Source organism: Erpetoichthys calabaricus, chromosome 14 (genome assembly GCF_900747795.2).
Source record: "Erpetoichthys calabaricus chromosome 14, fErpCal1.3, whole genome shotgun sequence".
NCBI lineage: Eukaryota > Metazoa > Chordata > Cladistia > Polypteriformes > Polypteridae > Erpetoichthys > Erpetoichthys calabaricus.
Window position 1 is genome coordinate 64,795,676 of NC_041407.2, and position 13,371 is coordinate 64,809,046.

The 13,371-nt window shown below is 35.7% G+C and overlaps 1 protein-coding gene across 2 annotated transcripts in view; it reads left to right on the plus strand.

The window, feature by feature from the left end:
- Positions 1 to 13,371, plus strand: part of LOC114642148 (nuclear GTPase SLIP-GC-like) — a 525,435-nt gene that overhangs the window by 89,674 nt on the left and 422,390 nt on the right. The window contains exons 17-19 of one of the 2 annotated variants that reach the window (XM_028818645.2): positions 5,045 to 5,178; positions 6,050 to 6,137; positions 6,691 to 8,925. The exons of the other annotated variant lie outside the window; for it this stretch is intronic. Of the exons in view, the coding sequence (XP_028674478.1) occupies positions 5,045 to 5,178; positions 6,050 to 6,137; positions 6,691 to 6,758 (290 nt within the window). The 3' untranslated portion in view covers positions 6,759 to 8,925. Of the gene's footprint in view, positions 1 to 5,044; positions 5,179 to 6,049; positions 6,138 to 6,690; positions 8,926 to 13,371 lie in introns of those variants that run through there. 2 annotated transcript variants of the gene reach the window in all.

The following is a 13,371-nucleotide window of genomic DNA, read 5'->3' on the forward strand; positions in this document are numbered from 1 at the left end:
CTGTGCAGATAATATAAATAGAAAATAGAAACAGAAAGTGAATCAAATAGCACCTGCAAGCAATCACAATGTTGAGGTACCATTCTCCCTCATAGGTCTGTCAAATCTTTGGCATTAGACCAAACACTAAACTTATTTATCATGGGATACTATGGCCTATGATCTCTTTTTTACTTTCCATTCCAACAACAGGGTAGTGGCTACATTGAGTTAAGCTGCACTAATAAATGTGAGCTTCTACCAAGCTCCCAAATCTTACACAGTAATAATACTACGCATGTGTGGGGAGTCATCTCCAACCAGTCAATGTTCCGACAAGTTGCAGACACTGGAGACACATTTTAATGGCAGGTGTAAATGTATTCAAGCTAAATTATACTTGAAATCTGCATCCCCCTGGATTTTCATATTTCCTATAACTTAGAGTTTGTGAAGATGACAAACACAAAACCACATTTAACCAGTTCTACCAATAGACACTACAAGTATCGTGTCATGCCATATGTTTTTGCTAACACTCCCGCGATATTTCATTTGTTTGTTAATGACATCTTTTGGGATTAAATAGAACTTTATTTACTGATTTATAGTGATGATATTCAAATTTTTCCTAAAGACATTGAAAGGCGTAAACTTATGGAAAAGAAGATTTAAAAACTTTAAGAGTTTGTGACTTTTTGTGACATTTGAACAATGTGAGTTTCACGTGGCCAGAGTAATATTTCTGAAGTATGAAATACCATGAAAGCGTCTTGCTATGGAGCAGTCAAAAATTAAAAAAAGATACTTCAAGAAAAAAAATTTAAAATATTAAATTTTGTGATTTCTCCTATCACCTCACTTACTAAGAAAATACATGAAAAAATTGTTTAGACAGCACCTGCACAAATAGCATTGAAAACTTAAGGCATTTGCTCCTATTCTAAGACATCCTGGTCTGATACACTTTATTGTAGAGACAAATACATCTAGTTTTGAGGTAGGGGCTATTTTGTTGCGATTTTTGTGTGTAATTGTAAAGTCATCACTTCAATTAGGAGACCTTCTACAAACCTCACGGGGAAACTTGTTTGCTGATCTAACAGCTAAAGAGAAAATAATTTCTTCCCCAGAGCTTCATGATGGGGTCATTGAGTGGGCACATGAGTCTCCCATGAATGAGGTATTTCTCAAACACTGGCAATTCTCAAAAGATATTTGTCATGGGGGGGGGGGGTGGTGGTTCTACAGCTCTGTACATCGCTTAGGCAATCCCACATGACCCACTTTCGACCAACCCATGACACACTCGTACACCCAAAGGCGGTATCCTGTGACCCACTGGTTGAGATACACTGCACTAACAGATTTATTACTGTACTTGTGAATGTGGACCAAAATATACATATTTCATCCCACTCGAAAAATTACTGTCTGCTAAAGAATTGACAGAGGTTTTCTTTAAGTATATTCTTTGTTTGCATGGTTTTTCTTCATTCATCTCTTGATTTTCAAGGAATTTTTGTGTATGTTTGGGCTACACTGTCAATGTGACTTCTGGTTATTACCCACAAGTTAATAGACAAACAGGGTCAACCTGGAAGAATTCTTCCATTTTGTAACCATTTCCAATTACAACTCTTGGAGAGATTTTTTTGCCCATAGTTGAATTTACTAGCAATGTTTTGACTTATTCAGCATTACAAATGTCCCAGTTTCAGTTTTTATATGGGTTTCAGCCTCACCTTCTCTCTATCTATATAGAGTATTTTGAGATCAGTGGATTATGAATTTGATGTTAGTTTTTGCATTTAAAGTAAATTGACTCGGTTGAATTTTTTTAGTGTCATGCCACAATGTCATCTTTATTTTCAGTGAGCACCACTATTTTTTTAATTCACTTGTTACAAGGATCATGACTTCATGTGTCCATTGCATGAAGCAGTTAAAAAGTTAAAATCTTTCCTTTGCAATTTATTAAAAGCCTTTTATTTATTGTTTTCTTCATAACAATATCTTGTGCTGTTGTGGAGAAATCTTCAGTAAAAAACGAGCAGAGCCTTCAGAAAGGCAGTCCGAATTTAGACTTTATTGTATAGCACAGGAAACAAATGCAGAGCACAAAAAGCCTGTCTCAGTTCATGAAGTGAGCCTGGTGGTTTGGCCACAGTTTGTTTTTATTTCAGTTCTAATCACAAAAAATCCCTGTTTGTAATGACCTTGTGCTGTTCCTGTTTTCATAATAATTACCATACCTTGTAAACTTCTTTCCCCTAATAATAATTAAATTTTTTTAACAATCATTAGGACTCGAAGGTTATACTTGCTGCCTGGCCTGGTGTTATATATTGCTGAAATAAAGGGACCATGCAATCTAGCCAGTTCTTCCTTAACTTTATTCACTCCTCTCGTTTTCTCTTTCTCTCCTCCTCCTCCTCCTCCCCTTTCCTCACAGTGACCTCTACCTTCTGACTGATTACATCAATATCCCACAACTGGATATGACCATCATGACCACCATCTGATCATGTTTTACATTCCTCACATTCCCAATCTTGAGCTAATAAAAATTGGAGGCCTTTTAATTGGTCAGCCCTCATCATTGTTGAAACTAGGATGACCCACATACGAAAAACTGAACTGTTCAATTAAAAATTGCTTGTTGCACCAGCATCCAGTAAGACTAAAATCATAGGCAGCTGTACTGGTAAGCGCAGAAAACAGCTTTACTGATAAGAGCTAAACAGCTTTGAGCTGGAAGCAGGTGAGTGGCTTTGAGTCAGCAAGCACAGTATTAAAGCCTTTGTAATGAACCCTTAAATTTTTATATTGCTCAAAGCCAGCTGATATACTACATGTTGTTTTACCTTGATTAATTAAGATATTAATTCATAAGGAAGCATTGAGATGGGAACTTAAATGCTATCTAGAATGTATGTATACAGTAGGCTACATGCCTATGTTGCAGCTTGTGAGCAAAGCAGCTGCGTCACCAACCAGTGAAGCGCAGCCGCATACAGTCTGGCTTAACAATACAGGGGCTAACCTTGATAATCAATTCTTAAAACTTCTGTATAGTTCAACCTATTTAACACAATACAGCTTGATTTTAATCTGATCATCTGAAATGTTAATATATACATTTAAATGCTAAAATGTTTATATGTTTAAAGTGTTTATGCACTAGTGTGCAAGTTTACTTTAAATTTGTTTAGACTTTGACAAGTCAAATGGCCTAGCAGAGTCACCATGTCCCAAAACAAAACTTTGTTTCCTCAGTTCCCTAAAGAACAGTGTTCCAGGTTCATAGAAGCAGGCCTTACTAATAATAAAAACAGCGGTCTATAAAATAATAGTGCCTATCTAAGCCACTTAAGAAAAGATGTCAAGCAACTCCTTTTAGTAGTCAATAGTTCTAAAACCCATAACGGCACTGGTACCTGTCTTCTGATTTGGTTTCATTTTTGGCTCTGACAAAAAATTGGTTTGATTCATGGCCTTGACCTTAGCTTGTTTATTTTGACTAACATGCACCTTCCAGTTTTTTTAATTTCTTCTGATTTTCTCTAACAAATCTAATTGACTGTTGTTTCACATTCTATAGCAATACATCACAGACAGCTATTGTTTCTATGGCTTAAAAATATAAATATTCACTATATTCACCACCCCTAGCACAACCTGTGAAGCAATCAAACTGAAATGGCGGACAAGCAAAGACACATATAAGAAAGCGGGGTTGGGGGCAAAATGACACAGACAGGCTTGTGAGGTGAAGGGAATGAGGCACTAGCTTGAAATGTTAAAATGAAAATAATGTGAATGGCACAAGGATGTGATAAAATTTGGGATGTTGCAGTGGGTGAGTTAAAAAGGTGGAGCACATATAGTGCATGGCAGTCTTTTATGCTAAATGTAATTTCAGTGCCCATGAATACGTTGTTGGTGCTTCATCACATGTTTGCTGTTCAGCAGCCATTAATCTAAATCTATGACAGAGGTGCAAAAAAGATTTTGTATTAAGTTTATTATGCCTTGATGAGGAAGAATTCTTTCTCATAACACTATTTTAAAGTGATTTGATAAATTTCAATCTGCTGTTAGTTTGAAGGACATGTTTACTGGAACATTGAGAACTGTAAGAACACCAGAAAATATCAAAATGCAGACAAAGTTTGAAGATGTTCAGCACAAATGACAGCTGGTAGCATTAAACATTTCAAACTGGCTATTTCTGAATTGTGCATCCAGATTTAGCCTATCGTCTTCTTTTTTAGGAATATTAAGAATTTACTTCTCTCAGCTTTACTAAAGGTTACACTGAGTATTTACACTGACAGTGATATACTGTACCTCAGGAATCATTTCTTTTAATTGATAATTATTGTATTATTTGCAATATATTTGCTTTCCATTTTTCTCTTTTAATAATATACATTTGAGAAACATCCTTTAATGGAAGCAAAAATGTTTCCTGTTTTTTATTTTATGGTGTCATAGGTGTCAGGGGTCTCCTTCAAGGCTCAGCAGAATTAAGGACTACTACCCCGGGACACTGGGGGGTACAATAGCAGTCTATCTTGTGTCTCTTTCCACCCACAGCTCTGGTAAGATGCCCAACAAAGGCAACTGACCTTGCCCCTTCCAGACTATAAAAGCAGGGCGTTTCTGGAAGGAGGCGTCTCATTTGAGAGATAAGCAGCCCACTAAACGGAACTCCAACCCTGAAGTCTGTCCACTCTCCAGAGCATATTTACTACAGCTGAAGGCTGATTGCAATGCTTGTTACTTTAGCATCATTCTATAGTCCATAGACATCTTTTCAAGCTCTGTAAGTGGTTAAAGTGAGTATAAATGTGCCTCAGTGTACCTTGTGATGGACTGGTATATTGGCTTGCATTGGTTCCTGCTTGTGATAAGCTTCACAATATTTCTGATTTTGTGTTTGAGAAGCGGTTAAGGAGGAAGCATGCATGGAGTATAGCACTGTATGAAATATCAATGATGTGTATTATGTTTTCATTTTTATGCTTTACATATGTACTTGCCTAATCTTGTTTTTAAGTTGCAAGTAAACAGCATGGCCGCAAGTCAATGAAGAAAATTCAGACGATGTTTAAAAAGAAAGTGGATGAATACCAGAGTAGCATGTTCAATGAAGCAACAGAAAAAATGTTGGTTGAATTTGATGAACTAAAGGTGAGAGACATTTCAGTTTTTATTTTGTCTGAAGGAGAAAATGGTGAACAGCAGGAATACCTTCACACCACACACCTGAAAACATATACCTGATTAAAATAAATAATCAGTATATAAATCTCATTGTAGCTTCTGAGATAATATGTATGAATATAGTGAGGACATGCAAAGTCCTCAATGAAGGCACATTTATAAACCAGATAGCCTAACATGGCGATGCTTTTGGCTTGCCCATTATACTAAAATAACAACATGTATTTGATAGCATATTTTCATACAAGTGTAGAGCTCATCAAAATTTACAAATAGTAAGAAAAGCAACATAGTTACAAAAGAAATTAAGGACAGAAGTGAAAATCTGTAACAGATGTGAATATAAACTAAATTACAACTGAAGGTTAGTAACTTGTAGGATTCTCATGATCTTTATGGCAAAAGTCTGATGTGATAATATATCCTATTATCAGATAGCCAGGACAGGAAAACAAAAGTCCAGACAGCATGAATGTTGAGCAAATAAGCTCTGGTTTTCCAAGGTCAAAAGATCACCTTGTGCCACCTGAGCATTCTGCAGTACTTAAATTTGATAAAGTTATTCAATGTTATCTCTGCATGATGAAAACGTCTTAGAATGTTGGATGGTGCAGGCATTATCAGAGCAGCAGTATCTTTAATCCTTTCAAAAATCAATCTTATTGTGTTCGTTATTATTTGTTGTGTTGTGATAGCAGTAATACATAAGAACTGAGGCATCTTTAAGAAAAAAACAAAAATTGAATTATATTAATTAAAATCATTGAAAATGATATTGGTAATTAGGGTAATTAAATATTTAAAAAAATGATTAATAAGTATTATTTAATCTCTTAAGCGACATGTGATAACTACTATAGAAGGTAAAATGGAAACATCTATGAAATTGGCACTGAAACAGTTTCCAGAGGGATTAATATTACCAGGTAAGAAATAATGTTTATTTATTTAAAATAGATAGATAGATAGATAGATAGATAGATAGATAGATAGATAGATAGATAGATAGATAGATAGATAGATAGATAGATAGATAGATAGATAGATAGATACTTTATTAATCCACACTGAGGTATTTTGAACATATAACTATAACTATAACTATAACTCTGAGTTGATGTATGCATGGAGAGAACATTCAAATTCCATATGTACAGTGACCAACCCAGGGTGTGTAGTCTGTTCTGCTTCAGGTGTGAGGCTGTTTCGCTGCTAGAACAATGTATATCAGAAAAAATACGTCTAATCCTTATTTGACACATACTTTAAACATACATAAAGTTCTGCTTTGGGCTAGGAAAAGGATCAAATGATTATAAAACCGTAATCATTAACTGGACAACAGCTAGGCCTCAATGTTTCTTATTTATTAATCCATCCAATTATTCATTAGTTTTCTCTTTGTAGAAATTTTCAAAATGTCTTGTGTATTCAGAGTTATTGTTCCCATTTACTAATATATTCTTCCCCTTTACTTAGATTCAAGCAAGGAATTGGAGATGATGAAGGAACTTTGTGAAGAATTACGCCTTAATATTTTTAACTGAAACTCCATCTGATACATTTTACAGGAAATCTTAGTTTAATAATTGTGTTACTAACATGTTGCTTTTTATGTCATTTCATTAAGTAGATTTTGTTTTGGGTACCCATATCTTCCTTAATATTACATGAGCAATATTTGTGCACTTGTTTAAAAAATCAGCTGTTCATTAGGATCTCAAAATAACCTGACAAAAAATTATACACACCATTAGATTTTATGTTTAAACTTCTTTCTACATACCAGTAAAAAAAAATGTAACAGTTGTTTTTGTCTATATGGATGAACATTTCTCAGTTGTCTTTTGTTTCTTAATTACAATGAAACTGAACATGATTTTAGAGGATTGTTTTCTATGTAACAATATTTAAAAATTTAGGACGTTTTAAGTGTTCTGAGTCAATATGGCTTATTTGCTAAACCGTATTTATTATTCATGCTCAGTAGGTATAATCATTTAATTTCTAAGTCAAAACTATACTTCACTTGCTCTGTTCCTCTGTGTACCTTATTCTTTGTGTAGTAAATAAATTTAGCTTTTTTTTGTTAACTAAACTAACTGTAGAATGAAAGACTCCTATGAAACAATGAATAATAGTAACTGAAGAAAATGACTTACTAGTTCCTGGGTTTAAAATGTATTTGCTTTTTTTGATTAAATATTATCATGTTTAATTCATATTAATAGATAGAGGAAGAGGGTAATATTTGGTATATTTCACAAAAAATTAACCAAACACTTTTACTTATTAATTTCTACACTTAAGAATGAAATGTAAAGCAAAGTACTGTATCTTCTTACTTTAGGGAGGAGAAATGGACAAATTAAACGTTTAAAATATGTTTTCAACTGTTATTAAATAATATCTCTTCAATGTGTGAGTTCCTGTATGTATACATTTTTGAATACACATACACTGCCCACTATATGCAATAATAGGCAGTATATAATTAATATAAGAAAATTAATTATATTTAAAATGATAAATAAAAAGTATCAAACAAGTGGGCACTACCATGCTGCGTGGCACTGATGGTCAAAACATAGTAAATTTCAATGGTTGTAGACAATATATGCATATATTCATATACACTTTTGTTCAAGTTCAGTGTATTGCTATGTGTTCACAGTAAAATTAAATTCTTATCTGCATGTCTCCTCTGAACAAAAGACAATAATACAATACCAACAAAGACACATACACACAAAAAATGTAACATGTTTATAATGTATAGATATAATTAAATACAATAAATGTGATGCTTATTTGCAAGCATTTGTGTAGACATGTGTATAATAGGCAAAATATTTCTATGCTACACTATTTGTTATTGTGTTTGGCTATTCAGTAACCTTATAAGCTGTGGATAGTAACTGTCCTTGAATCACCTAGTGTTGAATTAACCCATTGCTTGAAGTCAATTTTCTTTACAATTGACTGAATCAATGAAAAAAAATGATGAATCCAGGTGAGAAAAACTAAATAAAAAATACTGTGCTACAAACTTCTTGTAGGCAGCAATGCAGTTTAATTAATATTCAATGTGTCACTCTGGTCTGCGTAATTAATAAGCTTTGAAATCATACATAATATGCTCACAAAATATTTGATTTTCATATAGGAAGCATTGTTTATTTGTATGTATTATTATGATTATGTTACATTAACTGCTTTTTTAATTACACATTCTTGCTTTTTGTTTTAATTATAATGCTTTATTAGTCAGTAAAAATGTATTTTTTGGGCTCTTCCAGGAGAAAAACTGAGAAAGTGCCTCCTTTTCCAAAAATTTGTAACAATAAAAAAAACAGTTTATTGTACCAAACAATATAATCTTAAAATTATAAAATGTGTTACCACATCCTTGCACTTGAGAACTCCACCATCATTGAAAACCAGACCTATTAGAGCACCACATCTAATAATCTGCCCACTCCTGAGGCATTTGAATTATGGCCCTAAACCTCCAATTTCCTAAATTCTTTGCATGTTCTGCAAGCATAAGTAGGACAGCAGGAGCACTGCGAGCATCTTAGCTAGCAATGAGAGAAAGGGAGGAAAAGAAAGACCGAGAGGGGGTCCTAACCAATACAATATTCACCCTCATGATATTCATCTTGGGTCTCCCAACAGAGCTTGATATGTACTGTGTGCTGAATAATTCTTTAATACAAGCCAATTATAAAATTATTGTTTGTGTCGTTATTGTTTTTTTTCTGTTCCTATGGTTATTTTGTTGTTGCTTTGAGCCAGCACTGTAATTAGAACAAGCTTTCCACAGTGCATTTCCCAGCATTGAAACTGACCTATTCCTGGAGCTAACATCCCTGTTGGACATATACTTTTATTGGGTCACATGTCAGACAAAATTAAGACAACTACTTGACAGTACTTTGCTTAATAAAATGTTTAATTACATTTTAAACAAATACATTTTCCTCTTGTAGGGTTTTGACCTTATTCCAATGTGAGTTATTTACTCTTGATAGAGCTACCTATGGCAAATTGATTTATAAGAAGATGCAGAAAAAACAACCATGACAGCACTAAATATTAAATTAAAGTTAACCCTGTATGAAAAAATGTTTTACATATCCCACTCTTGGAGATGGACCTGCATGTAAAATTAGCCACCTGATCTACAGTGGATTCAGAAAGTATTCAGATTCCTTCACTTTGTGTTCCAGATTTAATTTTAAATGGATAAATCTGACATTTTATATATTAATTTACACTCAATAAACTATACTGACAAAATGAAAACATTTTCTGAAAAAGAAAACCTGAAATCCCTCAGTCATATAAGTACTCAGATGCTGTGGCACTACAGGTTGTGGTATGGTGCATCCTGTATTCTTCAATTATCCTTCAGATGTGTGTAGAACATGATTAATACCACCTGTAAAAAACGGAATTGATTTAACATTGTTTAGAAAGGCACAAACCTGCCTATGTAAATTCTCAAAATTCACACTGCATGTCGGGACAAAAAACAAGCCAGACAGCTCAAGGATCTCTCTCTAGACCTCTGCAATCTAATTGTGTTGAAGCATAGATCAGGGCAACTCTAAACCTTTGAGTATTCCCAGGAGCACAGTGACCTCAATAATTGTAAAATGGAACAAGTTTGGAACTACCAAGACTCTTTCTAGAGTTGGCCGTTTGACAGTCTGAGCAACCAGACTAGAAGAGACTTGGTCAGGGAGGTAACCAAGAACCCAATGGTCACTCTAGAAGAGCTTCAGACATCCTATGCTGAGATGGGAAAAACTCTCAACAGCACTACATCAATCAGGATTTTATGGTAGACTAGCTTGGCAGATGCCACTCTTGAGTAAAAGACACTGCTCATCACCTATCTACTATCCCAGAGTGAAGTGTGGTGGTGGCAGCATCATACATGATATTAGGGTGCTTTTCAGTGATAAAAACAGGGAGAAGTGTCAGAATTGAGGGATGGATGAATGCAGATAAATACAGAAAGATGCTTGAAGAAAATCTGCTCCAGAGTGCAACACGACATCAGACTTGGGTGACAGTTCATATATCAGCACGACAATAACCTAAAGCATATAGCAAAGATACACTTGAAAAGCTTCAGGACAAGTCTCTGACTATGCAAAACTCAGACTTAAATCCCATAGAACTTCTGTGGAGAGACCTAAATATGGAAGTTTACTGAAGCTTACCATCCAGTCTATCATAGGTCTAGATGATCTGCCAGGACTAATAGGATAATCTGGTCAAATCCAGGTGTGCAAAGTTTGTAGAGCCTTAACCGAGATGTTTCTAAGTTGTAATTTCTGCCAAAGGGGCTTCTAAAAAGTACTAAATTAAGGGCATTAATACTTAAAGGAATGAGAAATTTCAGTTTTTGTTTTTTTTATAAATTTGCAAACCTTTCTTAATACACATTTTCACTTTGTCAGTATGGGTTATTGATTGTACACTACCGGTCAAAAGTTTTAGAATGCCTCAAGCAATTTGCACAGATGTCCCTACTTCTGTTGATTACTTAAAAACCCTATGTCTGTCTCAAAGCAGAGCTGGAACAGACTGTGGATGATACTTGGATGATATTCCAGTGATAATGGCAAAAAAAAATAAAAAATGACAATTAACAAATGAAATGAAACAGAGCATTATTACCCTTAGAAGTGTAGGCCTTTTATTCAGAGAAATTGCAAAAAAAAAAGTGTCACTGAGCATGGCGTCTACACAATCCAAAGCCAATTGGATTCTCTGATAGGAAGAGATCCGGCAGACCCAAAGTCACAACCCAATCAGAAGACAAGTTTCTTACAGTCACCAGCTTGCTTGATTGGCTCCTCACAGCACACCAGCTTCAAGCACAGCTTAACAGTAGTCGAAAAAAGCAAGTTACAGTGTCTATGATGAAGCGAAGTCTTTGTGCTGCAGGTCTGACAGAGAGAGTGGCAGTAAAAAAAGCCAGTACTTAAAAGGACAAAATAGGGCCTTAAAATATTGGCTGTGTACTACTGCAGACTGGAAGAAAGTCTTATAGACTGATGAATCAAAATTTGAATATCTTCGGTTCATCATGCAGGGTGTTTGTATGCCAACAAGTTGGTGATAGGATGTTTCCTCAGTGTGTGACACCAACTGTCAAAGTGTGATACTCTGGGATTCTTTCTCTGGAGGCAGAGACGGTGATTTGCACAGAGAGACTGACATTCTGAATCAAAAGGGGTAACATGTTTTGGCTGTTATATCAGCAAAAGGTGGCTACTTTGATGAATCAAAAATTTAAATAAAATTTTGTACATTTAATGACTCCTTGACTTATTTTATTTGCCATTGTTTATTTGTTCTATGCCAGTGTCATATTGTCCAAATAGTACTTCAGAAGGTGTAGTAACAAAGTCTGTTCTGACTCTGCTTTAAGACAAATCAACACAAGTTGGGAAATTGCTTTCTTCAACTTGCAAGGCTTAATTTACTTTAATTGCTGCAGAAGATCTGTAGGTTGTAACCTGTTAGTTGTTTTCTGATGGAGGCCCATTTGCAATGTTCTGAAATTTCCTTTTTTTCAGTTTTTGCAAACCTAAACTTTAAATTTAAACATGTAGCAGTTTCCTGTTTACTTTTTCACCATTTACATCATTCATTACATTTAAACTGATTTGAAGAAAAACTGGAAAAAACGGAGGTGTTCTAAAACTTTTGACAGGTAGTGTAGATTGATAGGAAAATTTATAATTTTAAGATTAAACCTAAGCATGAACCAGACGTTCTGCTGTATACTCTGTCAGATAATGTCTGATCTTGCGGATGCTGTACAGTGTGAACTTGCATGAATGAGAAACAGTACAACTGTGGTCAGAAAAAGATTTCTGCTCATCAATTACCACCCTAAGATTGTGTCCTGACTTGGCAGGTGTTAGCAACAGTGAGCCAAGCTGTACAGAGATGGGGAGATGAGCAGACTGGCTGGCCGAGATCACAAGAAGCTTGGTTTTTGCCAGGTTGAGCTGTAGATGGTGGTCCTTCATCCAGGTTGAGTTATCAGACATGCAGAGAGTCTAGCTGATAATGTATTGTCCTCCAGAGGGAACGACAGGTATAGCTGTGTATCATCGGAATAGCACTGATAGGAAAACTCATGGGATTGGATGATGGAGACCAGGGAGGTGGAGTGCAGTGAGAAGAGTAGAGGACCCAACACCAATCCTTGGGGTACACCAGTGCATGTCTGGTGTGCTTTTGACAACTCCCCTCACCAGGACACACTGTAGAATCTGTCCTGAGATATAGGACTCAAACCATCTGAGAGCACTCCCAGTGATGCCAAGGTCAGAGAGGGTGGAAAAAAGGATGCCATGTCAAAGGCAGAAGAGAGATCTAGCAGAATGAGGATTGATGACTGGTTGGTAACTGTAGCACGGTGTAGCTGGTCGACCACAGTCAGTAGGGCCGTCACAGTCGAGTGGTTCCTCTTGAAGCCAGACTGGTTGGTATCAATACAATACAATTTATTTTTGTATAGCCCAAAATCACACAAGAAGTGCAGCAATGGGCTTTAACAGGCCCTGCCTCTTGACAGCCCCCCAGCCTTGACTCTAAGAAGGTGAGAAAAAAAAAACTCCCAAAAAAACCCTAGTAAGGAAAAAGATGGAAGAAACCTTGGAAAAGACAGTTCAAAGAGAGACCCCTTTCCAGATAGGTTGGGCATGCAGTAGGTGTCAAAAAGAAGGGGTCAATACAGTACAGTACACGGAACAGAACACAATCATCAATACAGTATAAAATTATTACAAGTACGGAGCAGAATTTAACAGTAGATGATATCACATAATATGATTTGGATTTGTTTAGCGTCCTGGAGACCTTAGCCATCAAGCTGCCTCCCCCAGTTGGCCATTCCACAGCTGAGACGACAGTGCTGGGCCAGCCAAGGCCAGAAAGGACCCCTCTACCCAACGATTCCTGCGATCTTGACATCATAATGTGTGCTTTGGTTTGTAAGTCATAAGTTCAAACAAGTAAGCCAGACCTTGGCCATTTAAGGCTTTATATGTTAAACGGAGGATTTTGAAATCTGCCCTGAACTTAACCGGGAGCCAGTGTAAGGATTTAAGAACTGCAGTTATGTGT